Source organism: Pogoniulus pusillus, chromosome 18 (assembly GCF_015220805.1).
Source record: "Pogoniulus pusillus isolate bPogPus1 chromosome 18, bPogPus1.pri, whole genome shotgun sequence".
In the NCBI taxonomy this organism is placed as follows: domain Eukaryota; kingdom Metazoa; phylum Chordata; class Aves; order Piciformes; family Lybiidae; genus Pogoniulus; species Pogoniulus pusillus.
The window spans coordinates 11751601-11771895 of record NC_087281.1 but is presented as its reverse complement, the minus strand read 5'-3'; the positions used below and the strand labels follow the sequence as shown (position 1 = coordinate 11771895).

At 38.9% G+C, this 20295-nt stretch overlaps 1 protein-coding gene across 4 annotated transcripts in view; it reads left to right on the top strand.

Moving 5' to 3' along the window:
* Positions 1-20295, top strand: part of PLEKHH2 (pleckstrin homology, MyTH4 and FERM domain containing H2) — a 57086-nt gene that overhangs the window by 7551 nt on the left and 29240 nt on the right. For 3 of the 4 annotated variants that reach the window (XM_064158405.1, XM_064158404.1, XM_064158407.1), the window contains 9 exons: positions 8196-8258; positions 9355-9504; positions 9945-10028; positions 11511-11592; positions 13453-13632; positions 15664-16649; positions 18490-18565; positions 19093-19187; positions 19860-20004. In XM_064158405.1, coding sequence (XP_064014475.1) covers positions 8196-8258; positions 9355-9504; positions 9945-10028; positions 11511-11592; positions 13453-13632; positions 15664-16649; positions 18490-18565; positions 19093-19187; positions 19860-20004 — 1861 coding nt within the window. The remainder of the gene's footprint in view (positions 1-8195; positions 8259-9354; positions 9505-9944; positions 10029-11510; positions 11593-13452; positions 13633-15663; positions 16650-18489; positions 18566-19092; positions 19188-19859; positions 20005-20295) is intronic. The other variant, XM_064158406.1, reaches the window with a different exon arrangement.

The following is a 20295-nucleotide window of genomic DNA, read 5'->3' as shown; positions in this document are numbered from 1 at the left end:
CCTCCCCTTACCTTCAGTCTTAGAAAGAATGTTACTTAAGATATACAGAATCAATGAAAGAAAACCCTACTGTTATAAAAATGCATGGTAAAAACAGACAAGGAACAGAAAAAAAGGCGTAGGTATTAAAAAGCTGTAAGTGAACCTGACTAACCATATAAACTTTAAACTTTCATTCTCTTTAATTCTCCTTACTTTCTCCTGTTGTATCTTCCTAATTGCATCTGAATTATTTTCCATTACAGTAAGTTTTTTAAGAGAACTGCAACACTGAAAAACAACCTTCATTTGAGCAATGCATGTGTTTTGATCATTTTTGTGAGCTCATTTTCACTTTACTCTTCATAATCCTTTGAATGCAAATGGGAAGTAGTCTTTGTGTTTTTTTGCAATTTTCACATTGACAGTCACTGCACAAGTCAAAAGTCTTTTGGACTTTTCCTCTGAACACATTAATTTTAATCTTGCAATTGGCTTGCCACATATAAACCACGTTGCATTAGCTTAATTTTGTAACATCAAACAGCACACTCATAAATATGACTGCAAAATGAACAAAAATACAGTTGGACGTGGATTTAGCCATTGGTTTGTAAGACAAAGTCATAAAGTTGTTATGTTTTGGATATACAGGAAATAGTATTTGTATTTAGCTTAAAAATCAGATACAATTCAATTCTCATAACCGGTACATAACATACAAGTTCAATTCTCATAACCTGTATATAAGATACAAGCGTTACAAGCATTTGTCATGTACACACTTGCTTACCTGTGCATAATATACAAGTGTGTGCTAGTTTGAAGCAGGCTAGAATGTTTTGGTGAGAAGGACTAGATTACAGGCTGTGAAAAGAAAACAAGGGTGATGTCTACTTTGCTCACAGGCTTGCTGAGATGTACAGGAACAAGAAACAAAAATGTTCGATAATCACTCTCACTTGAGTTGCTGGTTGAGCTGCATCTTACTCTCTAACCTCACACTCCATTTTGGACTAAGCCACTTTGCTTCCTAACCCTCTGGCTGAACCTCCATTCTTCCTTGGGACTGGGCTAAGGTTGAGAGGGATAGGGGGAAGCTGAAGGGGCGGTTGGAAGCCCCTCTTGGGGACTCAGGTTTCTGGGAGGGCTGTTGTGTTTCTGCATTCCCTTTTCCCTTGTCTATTTCTGTCTCTAACTGTATATACTGTAAATATCTGCTTGTATATTGTGCTAGCTGTAAATATAAGCTTCATTCAATTTCCAGAGCCACCTGAGTCTAGTCTGGGTGATTTCTAAAGTGTGGGGGGGCAGGGAACACCCAAACCATCACAAAGTGTACAAGCATTTGTCATGTACACACTTGCTTGCCAGCTGAGCACATATACAGAGAATACAAAAATGGAAGGTTAAAAGCAAAAAAAAATTCAATATAATATATCATAATAATCCTCTCTCTTAATCATTTATATTTGGTGAAAATCATTCAAAGCATAAAATAATGACCCTTATCACTGCAGGAAACAAACTTGGAGGCACTCCTGTGAATGCTCAGTATTACAGGGCAGTCTGTAATGCAGCATTTGGGATAGTGCCATATTCAGTCCTTAAAGGGTTTCATGACAAAGAAATTCAGTGGAGGCTGTGCCAGTGGCTATGTAGAACTACATGGCTATGTAGTTCTACTAAGATGATTTTTTTGGTGGTAGAAGAAAACATTAACTTTATGTCTGAAGTTGCACATGTATTTTAGGTCAAAATGTACTTAGAATGAGAAGAATGAGGGTAACCAACTTTTCTTATAACATGAAATGCTGTCTAGAAGCTAAAGTTGCAGTAGAATACTATAATCTTCTATTCACCAAAGGTAATTTTAGTAAACTCTTCGTACACATAAGATTTGAGCTGCAATAAAATCAAGACTTCTACTGAAAACTCAGTTCCACAGCCAGTCTAAATTTGGCATACAAGGGATAGTTTCTACTAATTCCTTAAATTCCTGTACAGACCTCTCCCACTTAGAACAGCAGCTTCTACTTAAAACTGCAACAAGGTCTCTTTCTTTCCACGCTAGATGTATAAATAAAGATGTTAGACATATAAATAATGACTCCTTACTTGGCAGAATGAAAACAACTTAAAAAACCTAAACAAATAAACAACAGTGAATGGGTTAGTTTTCTGAAGTCATTGTGTATTCCATTGCTTCTCTCTCCTCTTCTCCTCAGGTTCACTGAAAAAAAGGTAAGTTCTGGTAGTCATACTGCTGAAACACATTTACAATGCAAATTTCTCAGACACACTGAGGTTCAAGTGCTGTAGTTAATGCACAGTACAGGAACAATGAGCTGTATGTATGCATATAAATGAAAAAATATATGCACATGAAAAGATGGAACAATAGGTCCGGCTCTGAAGCCTTCAACACAGGGAAGGCAGGGACCTAATGGAGTGGGTCCAGAGAAGGGTCATAAAGATGATCAGGAGGCCTAGAGAACCTCTCCTGTGAGCACAAACTAAGAGAGATGGAATTGTTCAGCCTGGTGGAGACTGGGAAAACCTGATAGCAGTCTTCCAGTACCTGAAGAGGCCCTACAAGAAGGCTGGAGAGCCTGTAGTGATAGGCTGAGGGGCAATGGCTTGAAATTAGAGGAGATTTAGATTGGATGTTAGGAACAAGTTCTTTTGCCATGAAGTTGAGTCTCTGTCCCTGAAGATATTCAAGGTCAGGTTCATCAAGGCTCTGAGCAACCTGATCCTGTAGAGGATATCCCTGCTCACCGCAGGGACCTGGACTAGTTTACCTTTGTAGTTCCCTTCCAACCCAAACCATTCTGTGATTCTGTGGTTCTATGGTACATACATGCATACAAAAGGAATGCTCTCTACATTTATGAGTGGTAACTTTGAATGTTATACCCTTTGGTAATTTCATGCAGTACATGTTTTAATAAAATGAAACTACTTGCACAAAAATACACATTGAACATTTCTGAACACAACCAAGAAACTTTCCAGTGACATTTGAAAAAGAATCACTACATGATTTGATTTGGTGTTGTAAAAATTGCCCTGTGCCTGTGGGCTCTGAATCAATGACCTCTGAGGTAGTACATCTCTGTTTTTGTTGCAGCCATGGTTCTTCAAAGCATTCAGTACTTATTCACATGTGGCATTTCTTTGTTTATTGTTTGAACAAAATTAACTCCATTTAATTAATGTCAGATGTAAAGTGGGTATTGCCTTACTAAGTTTAAAACCAAATCTGTTTCTAACAATAGGTACTAATTTCCATAATTCACATAATGGATGCAGCATGCACTGACATTCTCTGAAAGTTCTGAGAGGCTTTTTACACTTCCAAAGAGGAGGAGAATGTGCAGGTTAGAGTAGCAGTCTGTTCTCCTGTACCTACGCTGATGATGTTCTTTAGTCGGTATGCATGTATTTTTATTCCTAGACCTAAAACATGTCTTCTTTGTATTTCAAACTGTAAAACCAAAACCAGTTTTGAATATGACAGGACACCTGAAAGGGGACTACAAGAAATCTAGGAAGGGACTTTTTATAATGGCTTGTAGTGGTAGAATGAAGAGCAATGGCTTTAAGCTTCAGGAGGGTAGATTTAGACTGGATATCAGGAAGAATTTCTGTACAGTGAGGATGGTGAGACAGTGGAACAGTTTGCCTGGGGAGGTTGTGGGTACCTTCTTGCTGGAGGTATTCAAGGCCATGGTGGAAGAGGCCTTGAGCAACCTGATCTAGTGGAAGGTGTTCCTGCCCATGACACAGAGGTTGGAAATAGATGATCTTTAAGGTCCCTTCCAACCCAAATCATTCTATGAATTTATGAATCCATAATGAATTTTGGAAAGAGCCTGTGTGTGACAAGAATATTGCTTACAAGAGGTGTGTGGAACTTCAGTTCATTATTTCTAATAGTTAATTGTTTCAGTTGAATTAATTATTCAATTGAATTAGTTGTTCAATGAATTATTTCACATAATGAATCATTTCAATTGATTTAATTATTCAGTTGAATGAACTGTTCAATGAAGTCTTTCAAATAATTAATTGCTTTGAATTATCTCTTTTAAAATGTAATAGAAAATGAAACTTCAATATACTTCACATGCCAAATGTTATCAATGACATGTTGGCCCTCTATGTTTCTCCTGGGAAGTAATCTTTACATCTGTTGATATTTTATGTAGTTAATGCAAGAAATGTGAAGCCTAACAGCTGACATCTATAATTTAATTCCATTGATACTGCTGATTTGCATAGATGTATATAGAAGGAAACTGGTGAGATAGAGGCCTAATTCAACAGGCTTTTTTGTATAAAGTCAGAATTGGTCATTAATTCCCAAGGTGAGCTATAGGTAAGAGTAAAGTACTCTGATCTTTACCTCCAAAACTCAGTATGGCTACAGTTACCTGCCACTTCCATTGCAAGGTTAAGTTTAGGTAGTATTTTATCTCTTTTTTATCTATTTATTATTTAAACTATCCATTTATGATCTGAAATTGTCTTAATAGTCACTAGGTAAGGAGAACTTACCACTGCATTTTATTCCTGTTGAGTCCAAAGCATGACTTTTGATTAGTCAAATCACACATTAGTCAAATCACATCACCTTTTCTCTCTCTCCTTGGTAACATTGTGAGCATTGTTATGAAAGTTCTTGCCACTGTTAGAAGATTTAAGGTTAGATGTTCTATGTGAAGAGAAATCTTTCCTTTAGAACTAGTTCCAGTCTTTGCCCGGTGAGTTTGTTAACAGTCAGAGTACTCTAAAGCAATTACTTTTCCTCTTTAACTTCCCAGATTTATAGAGTAGCAAAACAAAATCTCATTTTCAGGCAAAAGCTTTTTGTGCATTGGTTAGACATTATGCAAACTGAAAAATATTTACATAGTTTCAAAGTTTTATTATTGTTACAATAGACTCTGAAAAATAAACCTTTATAAATTAATAAAGGAAAAATGAGGAATTAGCAATTGTTATGTACCATCAAGTTATGGAAATTCTGGCCAATTTAACTGTAAAAGAATTGTGGGCAACTCTGGCATTCCATTCTTGCTGAATACTGCAGGTTGCCTTTTTTTTTTTAATAGGAGTCTCCTAAAATAATTTCAAGACCCCATTAGAAATTTTCCAAATAAAATCTCACATCTGGTTGTGGCCAGGAAGCTGACTGACATATCTGTACTGCAAGACCATGCAAAGCTTCTTATACCTTCTTGAAGTAGTTATACCTCAAAGAAGCAAAATTAGACCTTGTTCTTACATTTTGACTTTCTGAATGCCATTTTTCTTGGTAATTATTCTCTCAGATCCCTTGACTCCAAGCTTTGCATTCATCTTAGCCACAACTTTGTTCAAGTCATATTCTATGTCCCAGTAGTCTATTTGAGCATATGGTCAGGTTCCTGGTCCTGTGCAATAGTATATATTCTTAGCAAGAATTGCATTGTGCATTTCCAGTGGAGAGCCATGGAAGGAACCTAGGTCTTCAGTGCACTCTGTTGGCCAGAACTCAAACTGTTGTGTAGAAGAGCACCACTGCCACTTAGTACTTGTGCAGTGGTTCAGTGATTATTAGACACTTCTAGACAGACTAGTTGTTGTCAGGTTTAAGTCAAGTCAGAGCTATCTGGAGGAGTTTTGTGTCATAAGATTATAGAATATTAACAATGTACCTTGATATAGTAGCTACATTTCTGCTTGGTTTAGTATAGTATTTTTACTACAGTGAACTGTTAGCTGACCATGCCTTCAGTATCAGCTTTTATTTCTGACCCATCAAATGACTACAAAAGAAGATTCTTTCAAACTACATTAAAGTGAGTCCTGTGAACCAAACTCCTATTTGAACATAAAACCAAATACATGGAAAGTAACCTTAGAATCCTAAAAATTACACTCCAAGTAAAAAATCTCCACATGAAATCATAGAAATATACAGTTCAATACAGGAAGGAAGAAGGCTCATCTCCCTGGCCATCTGTCCAAACTGTTAAGTACATGAATAACTGGGACCATGTCCTTAGAAGAGTTCTTCCAAAACTGCTCCTTGTGAAGTGTTTATTCCTCCTGTGTCTTTGGTGTGTTCTGCTATAATGATGTAGTGTTTGGATTTCCGTATTGTAGGAGAAAGTACTGGAAGGTCAGTCACAGCTATTTTTATATTAGTGAAAACTCATTTTCCCCATTTTCAGTTTTTGATTGATAGAAAAATGATGACTTTGTGCCCTTGTCTGGATGAGGTGCTAAAAGTACACAAAGCTGTTTCATGTGATTGACAACATAATTGGGAAGGGGGAGAGAGGGGGGGAACCAAAATGAGCCTAAGAGTGAGAAAGAAACAGAAAGATGGCAGAAATCAAACACCAACAGGACAGAACGAAGCAGTAAACTGGAGAAGGAGTAAATTCTTTTGTCACTTTTCTATGAACAGTTTTGAAGCTGAATACTGAGTATCTCTGTGTTAATTATTTGATGTTTCATCTTCTTCAGATAAACTGAGTTCTTAACTAGGTGCTTCCTGGGAACCACTAAGTCCTTAAGTCATGGAATACCTTAGGCACTTTCAAGTGTTATTTCAAACCACAGTCTGCTTCTTGAGGTCAAGTCACAATTGTATCGTTTACCAAAATCAGACTAGAGAGCTCTTACCAGAACGTAAAGCAAGTATTTCTTTCTGACCTTTGCCATTCCATGTTGCTGGAAAAGCAGGGGGATTCCAGGGCCCAGTCAGAGGTTGTGCCTGTGGTTAATAGGCAACACTATAAAGTGACAGGTCAGGGTATCTCACTGCTCAAACGTGGCCTGCACACCTTCCTGTTGTGCTGGTCTCTGTCTTCATCCATCTCTGCTGTGGCTTTCCACAGCTCTTTGCTCTGGAGTTCCTGAGAGTCCACCATGTCTCTCCTCCCATACCTCCTTCTTTCACACTGAGGATGGAGGAGTCCAGGACAGGCCACAGAACAATTTCTCCCAAAAGCTGAATTTTTCTCAAAACCTGAATCAGCAGCCAAACTGCATGATCTGCCAAGCACTCTTTGCTCTTGCCGGTTTTGGAAGGACATGAAAGAGCTTAGCAAGAAATTCTACAAGGCCAAGTGTAAGGTCCTGCACCTGGGTGGATGCAATCCCAACTACAACTCCAGGCTGGGTAGGGAATGGCTGAGAGCAGCCCTGAGGAGAAGGACCTGAGGATCTGAGTTGATGAAAAGCTCAGCAGGAGCCTGCAGTGTGAGTGCAGCCCAGACAGCAACCCTGTGCTGGGCTGCAGTGAGAGCAGTGTGGGCAGCAGGGCAAGGGAGGGGATTCTGCCCCTTGGCTCTGCTCTCCTCAGACCCCACATGGAGTCCTGTGTGCAGCTCTGGAGCTCCCAACACAAGAAGGACATGGAATTATTTGAGCAAATCCAGAGGAGATCACGAAGATGCTCAGAGGGCTGCAGCAGCTCTGCTATGAGGACAGGCTACGAAAGTTGGGGCTCTGCAGCCTGGAGAAGAGAAGGCTTCAAGGAGACCTTATAGTAGCCTTCCAGTATCTGGAGGGGCCTACAAGAGGACTGGAGAAGTTCTATTGATAGGACAAGGAGTAATGGGTTTCAACTGGCAGAGGGGAGATTTAAACTGGAGGTTAGGAAGTTCTCCAGTGAGGGTGGTGAGACACTGGCACAGGTTGCCCAGGGAGTTGTGGCTGCTCCCTCCCTGGAGCTGTTCAAGGCCAGGCTAGAAGAGGCATTGAGCAACCTGTTCTAGTGGGAGATGTCCCTGCCTATGGCAGGGGGTTGGAACTGGATGATCTTTGAGCTCCTTTCCAACCTAAACCATTCTACGATTCTTCTAATACTGTGAGCTTACATAAAGAAGATTCAGACCTATTGCCAAAGGAATTTCTCCTCTTGGTAGCAAGGAGAAAAAAACCTGTATTATACAGCAGCCACAAAATTACACTATGGTAACAAGTTGTATTATATGTTTGTTTCTGTGGAAGGATCTTAACAATGTTTTAATATGGTCATAATGATAAATTATCTTCCCAGTCTGACACACTGTTTTATCTTTTTATTTCTTCTTATCCTCCTGCCCACAACCTGGCTTTTTCATTTTCCAAAACAGACCATGAAAATATGTTTCACTGTAGTATTTCTGGCAGAAGACATGGCCATTTTACTGTATGTTTTTATGTGTCTACAGATGCAGCAGCTTGAGAAGCAAGTTGTAGATGCTGATCGCCAAGCAGAGAGAGCTTTTCAGCAGGTATACATATATATATAGATATACAATGAAAAATATATCCACTAGCTATGTGCATGGTACTGTAATGAAGAGAAGTTCAGAAGATAGCTGGTTTTCTTTAGTATTGATCAAAAGGCATAAGACAGTTTCTTCTTACATCTATTGATCTGTCTGGGCATAGATGTTTTAACACCTAACACCTTTCTTTGCTCACTATGCAGTTCAGTGTAACAAAGTCAACACTGACAGCACAAATCAGAAAGCAGATATACGTAATAGGCTTCTTCATTGATGCATTATCAGTCTTTGGTACGTGATGCACATGGAAAAAAAAGGGAGAGGAAACAGTGACCTCCTTTAGAAATGAAAGCAAGACTATCCAATACAGGCTCTAAATGGGATTGTTCTGTGTTTGTTCTTTCTGTAGAAGTTATGGCATCTAAAGAATGAGATCATGGCTAAATGTTTAACCAAAATTGCCTTTCCATTCCAAATGGCAGCTACAGCTACTGCAGACTTTTTATGAACATGTCTCTGGTATTCCCTACAAATCTTTTATCTCTTACTGCAAGACAGATAGAAACTGAAAATTGTAAGAATAAAAATATTCATGTGCTTATTTGGTATTAGAAAACATTGCTGGCTAGAAGCCAAGTACTTTTTAGTTGTTTTTTTAGATTGCTTCTGATAATCTATAGTTTGGTGTGGGGGGTTCTCTTTGCTTGGGTTTGGGGGTTGGTTGTTGTTTCTTTGTTTTTACTGTTTGTGTATTAAAGCATTGTTTATTGAGTCTGACAACAGGTCCCACTACACAAATTGCATTCTTCCTATGCTGCCTTTTCTAACAACTTACATGTTACAAACCTAGCAGACTCTTGCTGGTACTAACAAAATCTGCACACATTCTCTGAGTGTTTTGCCAGTCCTATTGCTATGAGATGCATAGGAAGACATAACAAACACTGGAATTTCTTGTAAATAGACTTCAGAACTTTGAAGAGTTATCTGAAGTCTTAAGCATGGGGGCAACTTTAGTAGCCCATTTTGTAATTAAGTTACTGCCTTTTACTTGGAGTATTATGTTTCATAAAAATCTTATGTTTGACCTTCCAAATAGGTGCAGGTTATGGAAGAAAGATTAAAAGCAGCTAATGTTCAAACAAGTGAATCAGAAACCAGGTTGTATAAGAGATGTCAAGAGCTGGAGATCCTGATACAAGATAAAAATGACATAATACAAAAATTGGAGCAACAACTTGAAGAACAGGTTAGAAATAATTGTGATACAAAAGATAAGCATCAATTCTATGCTTAATTATACAAAAGGAAAATAAAAATTAAGATCAATAGAGAACAGAGAAGCTTAGCATTACTGCTGTTCTTTAATCAAAAAGGTTCCCAGTAGAAATACATCATTTGAATAAAGTTTATTCACTTGCAAATTATGCTCTGGCTTCTTTTGAAAGAACATGTAACTTTTAAGAGTGGAAAGATGTTCTTTTTCTTCACTGTCTTCTCTGAAGAGCTATAGTCTTTCCTAGAGGAAGGTGGAACAGCAGCCTCTCTGAAGGACTTTTTTTTTAATCACTATGTATTAGCCAAGAAGCTAAACTGATTTCAAGCAATCTCAGGATTTTTGTTTGAAGATACTGCTCAGGCGGACAGTAATATGCAGTGAAAAGTATGCTTATATCAATTTTCTTTCAGAAGCAAATGAGACTGCAAGAAGCAAAAATCATAGAAGAAAAAGCAGCTAAAATAAAAGAATGGGTGACAGTCAAGCTCCACGAGGTATTACTCTTGCTATACAGTACTTAGAAAATACAGTGATATGACTGGACATGCCTTGGGCCTCTTGGCTATTAAAGGGCTTTGTGCCATAGTAAACAAAAATGCTTCCCAGTTTCAATCATCTGTGTAGTGATTTGTTTGATAGAGGAAAAGTGGAAACAACAGCACAGAGGGCAGAGTATCCACATCACCTAAATTCAGATGTCTGAGTATTCAAGTCACTGAGTATGTGTGGGTCATCGTTATGGAGAAAGCCCAGAACTGCTCTCTACAAGGTCAACTTAGCTTCACTAATGGAGAGAGATTAGCTGTCAAACTGAACTTGCTTAAGCAGATATCTAAAGTGTAATTCAACTCCAGAAAGCTGACCAATGCTGATGGAGCCTGGCAGAAAAAAAATACTTGATCACTTTTTATTTTCCAATGCCCTCAGTACTCTTTAAGCCATTAGAAGTTTCAGGGGCTCTGGCAGTATTCTCTAAAATGACCATCTGTCTCCCTTGTTTTTCTGCTGTGGTGAGATAACCATGTCTTTACCCTGCTAAAGCTACCAGTTTTGGTGTGTAGCTGTGCCTTCTTCTCCTTGCCTGTATGGAATTTAAGGTGGCCTGTAAGAGTTAAAATACTACTCTGCAATGGTTGACTGGAAATTATACTCACTCAAGTTGAGAACCAAATTATTGTTTTTTAAGTAGGAAACTGGAAGTAACATTCACTGTCAGGTTGTGATGACTTTTTAAAATAATGTCATTAAAATGCTATCACTATCTTCTGAAAGTTTGGAGAAAGTCACTTATTACTCAAACTGGTTACTTAGTTTGAAATATGGAGAATCTCAAGCCAAGCCAGTTTCACAGAGGTGGCTAGCTGTCACCCAGGGGAAAGTGGAATTGCTGTCTCCCCTCTGTGTGATATGGGATAATTGGATTCAGATCTTCTCTTTGTGTGATTCAGAGCAGGAATTTGAACCAACATCTTTTACCTCCTGGTACTGGGTTACAGCAGTGGGTTGTTGTTTTTTGTCTTCCTGCAAAAGGTCTACTGTTCTGCATAAAGTTTTTCAGTACTTCTATTCTTTTACTCTTTGCTGCAGGATGGTATGAGGCATTAGCAACAACCTTCCCTCTTAACTCCTCTGCCTGCGCTTGAGTTTGGTACATGGCACAAAAGTTTGTTCTTCTAGCCCTCTACTTTTATGAAAAATGCCAGTGCAGATTTCTTTTCTTCATTACTTATGAAGTCTTTTAAAAGCAGTCTAGACTTTGCTTGGCTGGGGGAATGATCTTAGCAAAAGCTGAGCAAATAATCATTGCAAGGAGTTTCATTCATGACTAAACTGGCATTAGGAGGAATAGCAGAGAGCAGCTTACATTTGAATTAACTTTATCCTTAGATATGCAGGAATTCAGAGACAACCTAAATGATGTAGTGACTTTAAAACTTGTTTCACCAATGGATGAGATTAAATTTGTATGCTTTTAGTTAGAGGTGGAAAATCAGAACCTTCGCTTGATCAACCAAAAGCAAACCAAAGAGATGAAAACAGTACAGTCTAAACTGCAAGGTAAATGTACAAATCTTTCTACATATGGTGTACTTCTTTCTATTCCCTACTAATTTGTGCATCCACATAACTGAAATTCTTTATGAAGTCACAAAGATTTCAGTTAGTATGAGCTGACATCACAGTGACTGTCCGTGATGGTGTTAGGCAAATAATAGTTTAACGTTTATTGAAAGGATATGCAGACAAACCACGACTAGTTTTTGCTGGGGGAATGAGTACCTCTGTTGTTTAAGAGGTTCTGCAAGTAGAAAGATTTGGATGGATTTGTGCCAGATTTTTGTTTTCTGTTCTTTATAGTTTAAGTAGTTATAGCACTGTTAAGCAGTAGATCAATGTCAGTCTGCATCTGCTTTTTCTAGTAAATGCTCATCTGAAAGTCAGAATTCTGGTCAGGTTTTCTCAATTGCATTTGACTATGGTGATCCAAAACCTTTAATTCAGCCACAGTATCATCATCTTCCTTTCCAAGAGGTGAAAGTTAATTTAAAAATTGTAGAATTTAAATATGGAATATCCCCTCCAAAGAGCATTATTTCACAAGGAACAACATTGAATCTCATTTGACATCATGTTGCCTGTTCCCTAACTTTGTTGAGTCTGTCTGAAGGTTCCCTGCATTGAACTAACAACTTCCTCTCATCTGAAAATCTGGGTAGTTTGCTACCTAGCCCTTATTTTTTCATAATATGTCTCATTATATATGTAAATATCCAGACCTTTAGGAATGTCTGTATGTATGTGTGTGCATACGCACATAATATGCACAGTACCTGAAAAGAAAAGACATTTACAAGGTAAAATATGAACCTTCTGAGCTAAAATGCACATCTCTCTTAACTAGGAGATTGGAGTGGTTGTTTCTTTTGCAGTTTGTGAATCAGTAATATTTTTGTATACTTGAACACTAAATAGCTTTAGTCATCTTCTGAGAGATCTGTTCAGAGGGTTTTTGAGACACTAAGAATTTGTGAGCTGTTTTTCAACACCCATTTATTGATATTCTCAAAAATATTAAGACATGTATTGCTACTTGAAATGTCCATGCTGTAACAGGCTATAGAATCACAGAATGGTCTGGGTCAGAAGGGACCTCTGAAGATCATCTAGTCCAACCCTTCTGCAGTAAGCAGGGACACCCTCAGCTAGCTCAGGCTGGTACTGTTTTAAACAGTTTACAGGTATGGATAAGGGCCTTTTGTTCCTTTTGATCTGCCACAGAACTTTCAATAAGCTCAGGTGGGCAGCATTGTCTCATATCAGTTTATGGCACAATAGAGATCCCTAAGAACAGATTTCATCTTCTCCATTACAGTTATGCATTTTATGCTTTTACCTCCTCTTGAAGACTTTAATATACACCTTCAAAGCCTGGTAGCCTAAACCTTTATATTTGCTGTAACATTTTTACAGATGGCCTTCATACTTTTACCTAAAGGGAAAGCCACTGCTTATGTTAATACTACTGTTCTACCATCTTTCCCATATTAGATATCCTAGTCCAATTCATAGGTTTAATTTCTATCACAGCAGAATAGAATCAGATATTTCACTATGTTTTCAGTCTGTATTAAGTGCATGGTTTGTATCTTATTGATGTGAAATCATTAAAGGAGATATTTATATATACATATATGTATATACACTTAAAAATGCTCCTTAAGAACTAGAAATGTAGCTCCAGATTTCTATTGATATGGGGAGTTAACAGATAGGTTTTTGTTCCTATGTTTTTTATTATCTTTTACTAAATTTTAGTTATCTTAAAAATGCAATTTTACACTGCATAGTAGAGCAACCAGTAGCATAGCTGGCTGCATCCCATTAACACAAGATTTCTGTATTACTCTTCTTCTGAAGCTACAGGCAAGACATCTGTTACTTCAGCACAAAAACCTGGAGAGTGTCATCAGCTAAACAGTTTGACTTTTGAATGCTTTTCAAATAGAGCAAGAAGTCCTCAACCATCTTCTAAGTTTGAAGAAATAAGGAAATCTTCATCTAAAGAGTCAGACTACACTGAAGGGAAAAACATGCAAGGTAACCAATACTGCATTTTTTTCTGTCACAGGTGGAAAACTAGAACCAACTGCTCTATGTATCCAAACCAGCTGTTGTCAAAGTAGGTATCAGTGCTCTATGCTCGTTTCAGTAAGAAGAAATCCTGCTGAGCACTGGACTCTCCATAATAGCACCAATGCATAAGTTTGGCAGTATGCAGTGGCTGATGGATGCTTTGGCTGTGAAGGAAAGAATTTGCTGTGGCCTGAGTTTGCTTCACAAAAGTGTGAGGAGTTTAAGGATGCTGGCTGCCCATGGAAGGCTTTCATGCCTGTGTAAAGTCTCCCCTAAGTTCAGTTTCTGTGTATTTTATGGATATTATCACTGATCTCTTAGTTTTATGCCCTGACCCCAACAGACCAGTAATCTTTCACTGGTACAACCAATGTCAGAGAAAACATAGAAAGGTTTCAGGCATCCTTTAATACCATTGTTTCCTATGTAAAGAAGGAGAAAACTCTGACCAGTTCATACAGTCTCTCTAGCAGCACCTGAAGTTCACTAATACCAGCAATTTGGCATACTGCTGTGTTATGCTACTACAACCAAGTCCAGAGCAGGAGTGGGTCCAGAAGAGGGCAAGGAATCTGGTGGAGGGCCTGGAGAATGCATCTTATAAGGAGCGACTGAGGGAGCTGGGGATGGTTAGTTTGAAAAAGAGGAGGCTTGAGGGGAGACCTCATTGCTGTCTACAACTACCTGAAGGGACATTGTGGAGAGGCTGCTGCTGGTCTCTTCTCACAAGTAATTGGAGACAGAACAAGGGGGAATGGCCTCAAGCTGAGACTGAGTAGGTTTAGCTTGGACATCAGGAAAAAGTTCTTCCACAGAGAGAGTGGTCAGACACTGGAATGAGCTGCCCAGGGAGGTGATAGATGTGTTTAAGGGTCGTTTGGATGTGGTGCTTAGGGATATGGTTTAAGTTGAATCTTGTAGAGTAGGGTTAGGGGTCTTGTAGACTTGGTGATCCTGAGGGGCTTATCCAACCTGGCTGTTCCTGTGATTCTGTAATTCCAGTTTGCTACTTCCCTTAAGCAATGAGTACTTGAGTACCACAGTACTATTTGTGACCTCAGCATTTTCTACACAATTAGTCACAGCACCCAAAATTGCAAGTTGAGGTTGCAGAAAATCAGAAACTGAAATAGATAATATTAGTATTTTGTGTGTTTATACTTGGGTATGTATTATTGGTTTCAGTTTTATATATGAGGAAATGGAAGTAAGAGTCTTTTTTTCAAAGGAAAGGATAAGAAGTAGAACCTCAGGTTTGCCTAGATGGAAACAGATCAATTTTTATAACTTCATTAACTTAGTGTGGACTAAATTAAAATATTTGGCTTATCAAACCAAATTTAACTTCATACAGCTATTTAACACTAACTTTTCAAGATGCCTGTGTAGTAAAGTAATAGTTTTTGCATCTATTTTAACTCAAGAGGGAGCACCTATGTATCAGTGCCACGCTACAAAGCTCTCTCTTGCAACACTAGGTAAAAGTAAACAGCAGAAGCAAAGCTATTTCTAATGCAGCGTCTTCCTCTAAGCATTTTCCATCAGCCTCTCTTAGGTATCTTAAGCATTCACTACTGGGAATGCAATAATAGCTTGCAGAAGAAATTTCTGTGTGTAAACAGTGTAGAAATGGTCAGAGTATTTGATTTGTTAATAGAAATCTTTTCTGACTTGCTTCATATGCCTTCTTTGTGGTTTGGTGGGGGTTATTTGATTGTCTGCTTTTATATACACATGGTTTAATTCAAAATACAGCTCCACTGTTTACATGTATTGCCCCTTTTAGTTTGGCTAGAACTTTGAGAAATGTCTGTTACAGGCTTTTTTTACAATCACTGCAATTTCACTTGCATTCAAAAATCTCTAACATTAAAAAAAATTAAATGGAATGATGCATTTAAAATTATTACCTACTTACTGTTTGCAGACATGATGACAAAATCCTTTAGCAGTCAAGTTCGCTAATCTAATTTTCTCATGTTCATTCTCCTCTAGAGAAGGATAGCCTGGAAACTACTTTTGATGTTCCTGCATATGAGACCAGCAAAGGTCAGAAGTCATTACAACAGAGATCCTCCAGATCAGAGCAGAAAAATGTAAGAACAAGCTATTCATCCAAAGATCTAGACAGTGACATGTCAAAGAACTCCTGCACTACCGGGAGTGACTGGAGCTCAGACGAGGATGGAGGAGACAATAATGGACTGAAATCAGAGAGTGCATCAATTCTTTCAAGTCACACATCTGAAGAGAATGCAAGGTACAGCAGAGTAGGTAGTGAAATGTATTTGACAGCATCTGATGACAGTAGTTCTTTATTTGAAGAAGAAAGTTTTGGTGTTCAAAGGACACAGCTCAAGAAGTTCTACTCCTGGCAGCAAGAATCCCAAAGAAGATGCCAGAGCAGTCAAAGTGGAAAGAGCAGCACTGACTGCACAGGTAAAAAGAAAGACCAAGATAGTTCTTCAGATGAACTGAGTAAGAAATTTCAGTCTCAGAGGCTAGATTATTCGTCCTCATCCAGTGAGGCAAATACCCCAAGTCCAATTTTAACCCCTGCTCTGACACCCAACCATCCTATTCTATCAACTGCTGCAGGTTCTCAGTGCACGACATCATCAGATGCTCCCTCAAATTTACCACTTCCGAAGTTACAGACACCTAATGTGTTAAGTATAAACTCAGCATTAGCAAAGAAACATCTAAGCCAGCCTCAGCTGATTTCTGACAGAATGTTTGGCAGAAATAGAAATGCCATCAGCATGATACATCCCTGGAGACCTCAGGAAACAGACATTGATCTGGTGGATGGAGAAGATAGTGATACTTTAGAGAAAATGGAGATTGGCTGTGGTGAGGGAGTGATCACTTATGACAGCACCGAAGCACAAACTGCTGAAGCCCAGGAACCTCATGACACGACAAAAAAGGGTGTTAGCAACAAACCTCCAACCCCTCCACTACATCGGTTTCCTTCCTGGGTAAGTCTAATTACAGAGGGCTTTACTTCTGGTGAAACTAAATCGTTTTCATGCCTCTCTTCTGTGATTTTTGTTGCCTCTACCTTCCTTATTCTCTGTCCAATGACAGGACAGGGCATTACCTTAATTGGAACTAAGATTTAAAACTCAGAAGCAAGCTTGATTTTAAGCACAGTGTTTCTGCTATTGAAAGCATAGTCAATAGTTTTGTTGATGAGCAATCTTTTTTATGTCACATCTAAGTTATGTACATCCTTTTGGATGTATCAAAGAAGGTGATGCTTGTGAGCTTTGTCAATCTATTTAATGCCAACAGAACTAAGCATGCTGGTGTAAGTGGCTTTGCTGTAACCATTGCATCATTCACAGTCTAGATAATTGACAGAAAACAAGCACAGATTACAGGAGTTATTGATCACATTTCCAAGTCAACTTCTAAAGCCATCAATCAGAGAATTAAAATAGATATTACTACATCTTAGACAAAACTCAAAATTAACTGCATCAACACTTGCTGATTCTGCAGTTCCACAGTCAAGTAATCCAAAGATGAATAATGCATTAATATAACAGCTTCTCTATGATATATTTTAGTGCCTGGTTTTACATTATAGATTATTTTACTGTGGCCTTTTAACAGGAAACATTTGAAAAGTTGGCTCCTAAAGGCATTTCTCCATTCTTAATGTACAAAATTCCATTGAAAAATATACTTGCTGTAGCTTGGCAAGCTTTGGCCCCTGATAATCACAGAACCACAGAATTAACCAGGTTGGAGAAGACCTCTAGGATCATCAAATCCAACCTATCACCTAACCCTTCTCATGAACTAAACCATGGCACTAAGTGCCTCATCCAGTCTCCTCTTAAACACCTCCAGGGATTGTGACTCCACCACCTCCGAGGGCAGCCCATTCCAATGCAAATCACACTTTCCGTGTACAACTTCTTCCTACCATCCAGCCTAAACCTGCCCTGGCACAGCTTGAGTCTGTGTCTTCTTCTGTCACTGGTTGCCTGGCAAAAGAGACCAACCCCCACCTGGCCACTACCTCCTTTTGGGTAGTTATAGACAGCAATGAGGTTTCCCCTGAGCCTCCTCTTCTCCAGGCTAAACGACCCTAGCTCCCTCAGTCTCTCCTCACAGGGCTGTACTTCAGGCCCCTCACCAGCTTCATCGCCCTTCTCTGGACACGTTCCAGCACCTCAACATCTCTCTTGAATTGAGGGGCCCAGAACTGGACACAGCACTCAAGGGGTGGCCTGACCAGTGCTGAGTACAAGGGAAGAATAACCTCCCTTGTCCTACTGGCCACACTGTTCCTGATATAGGCCACAATGCCATTGGCTCTCATGGCCACCTGGGCACACTGCTGGCTCATTTTCAGATACTATCTACCAGTACCCCCAGGTCCCTTTCTTCCTGGCTGCTCTCCAGCCACTCTGTCCCCAGCCTGTAGCACTGCATGTGGTTGTTGTGGCTGAAGTGCAGAACCTGACACTTTGCCTTGGTAAAACTAGGTGTTGGACTGTGCCCATCTGTCCAGCCTGTCCAAGTCCCTCTTCAGAGCCCTTCTGCCCTGTAACAGATCTGCACATTCTCCCAATTTGGTGTTGTTTGTTACCTACAGGACAAGCCTGGTGTGAAGAAAGGCTGAAACAGGCTATGGATATGATGGGTATGGATACATTTTTCAGCTGCTACTGATGACACCATTTTATTAACCATTTTATCACACTGTTGCACTAACACAAAGAGTAGGAGACTGTGGGGAGGCTAAACAGAGGGAAAGTAACTGTGTTCTAATTATCTACCATCAAATCCATTCTGCTTGTGTAGGAAAGCAGAATTTATGCTGTAGCCAAATCTGGTTTAAGGATGTCTGAAGCTTTCACCGTGGAATCTCTTAACAAAAGTAAGTAATGTAGCTGTTCCTTGTCTCATCAACAAAAAAACTTTTCTTACAGTGATCTGTAAGCAAGGACAAAATGTCCTACATTCCTCTAAGTTATTCTTATGAAGATTTAGTTGCCTGCTATTAAAAACCTGGAACATCAATGACTATCTTTCTTTTGTCTTCTATTACCTTGCCTCTTGACATTGTGCTGAATTCATACTTTTTCAGTCCACTTTTCTTTGCAATTAATTTTGAAGATTCTGTACCAGTTACCAAAGTAAGAGATTATACTTCCAAATTAAAAAGGTTTAGTAGGCCTGGCAAGAGTTTGTTTATACTCCTTAAAACTCCTTTACTCCTGTACATTTTTAAAAACTTAGAAATCTCTCATGGAAAATGAACCAAAAAAAGAGAGAAATCTCACATGCAGTTTGGGAGTTAGTTTGCATTTTATGGCAGTTACACAGTGTGCAAAATTACATTTGTGTTTCAGTAATTGAGGAGTAAATTAAGGAATCATCTATAAAATACATTGCTTTTTTTAGATGCTGTTTCAATAACTCCATATTCCATATCTGGATTATATACATCTCTGATATACAAGAACATGACTACTCCTGTCTACACCACTTTGAAAGGGGTAACTATATTACTGTTTGAAGGAAATAATTTTGAGTACCATTAGGCTTCACATCCAGGAACTTGCTGCTTCACATTTGATGCTACTGTGCCAAATAGATCATAAGATGATGTTTAGAGTTTACAGAAACCCAGAAATAATGAAAATGACAAATATCTGGGGAAAAAAATTACAGCTGCTTATAAAATGTTACTAGTCCAGGTCAGTTCTTCTTAGGTTTCTTGGTTTTGGGGTTTTTTTTGAGTTTTGGTTCGGTTTTTTTTTCCCAGAGGCTTGTTAATTGTTAAACAGAGCCACATGGTCTTCAATGCCATAATTAAGTCTGTGTATGCGTAGAAATGGCTTTGTGTCAGTGCCAAAGCTGTTTATAATCAGTTAGCTAGCAGTAAGTAATCACAGCACTGTTTGTTTTCTGTCAGTCTTTTATGATTTGGAAAGATCATGCCTTCAGCTACCTCAGGTTTCTGTTTTCTCTTTCTGTTCCGGGAGTGATTGAGTACACAGAGGGCAGAGGGAATTCAGTTTTATGTTCATATTTGTGTGCCAAAACTCAGAACCCAAGTAAAAACAGCTTTGAATGTTATGAAGCCAGCAGAGCACTGCTACAGTATGAAGGAAATGACTGATGCTCTTTATCCAACATATTCAAGAGGGTTGTGTTCATTTCTGCAGAAAGCAACTCAAATAAGCAGCAGCCCATTTATAGATGAGTCATCAGGATCTGAGGAAGAGGACGGCTCTCGCTCCAGCTCAAGGACGTCTGAGTCTGATTCTCGAACCAGAAGTGGTCCAGGTAGTCCTCGAGCCATGAAACGAGGTAGGCAAAAAAAGCAAGAATGAGTAACTTGTGGGAAGTTTGGAAAACAAGGTATGATCTTCTTAGAAATGGATTTCTTCCTTGAACAACATGGACATCTTAAACCAAGGCTTGTACCTCGACTATATTATTCAAGCAGAAGAGGGAACTGTCATAGATGGCTTTCTTTTCCTTGCTGCTATGATGCTTGTCTTTTTAAGGCATTAATGTAGCTGTGGCTCTTGTCACAAGGGAAGAGCGACCTGTACATTTAAAGCAAGAAGCACCATTCTATCTATACTCTGTCATGTC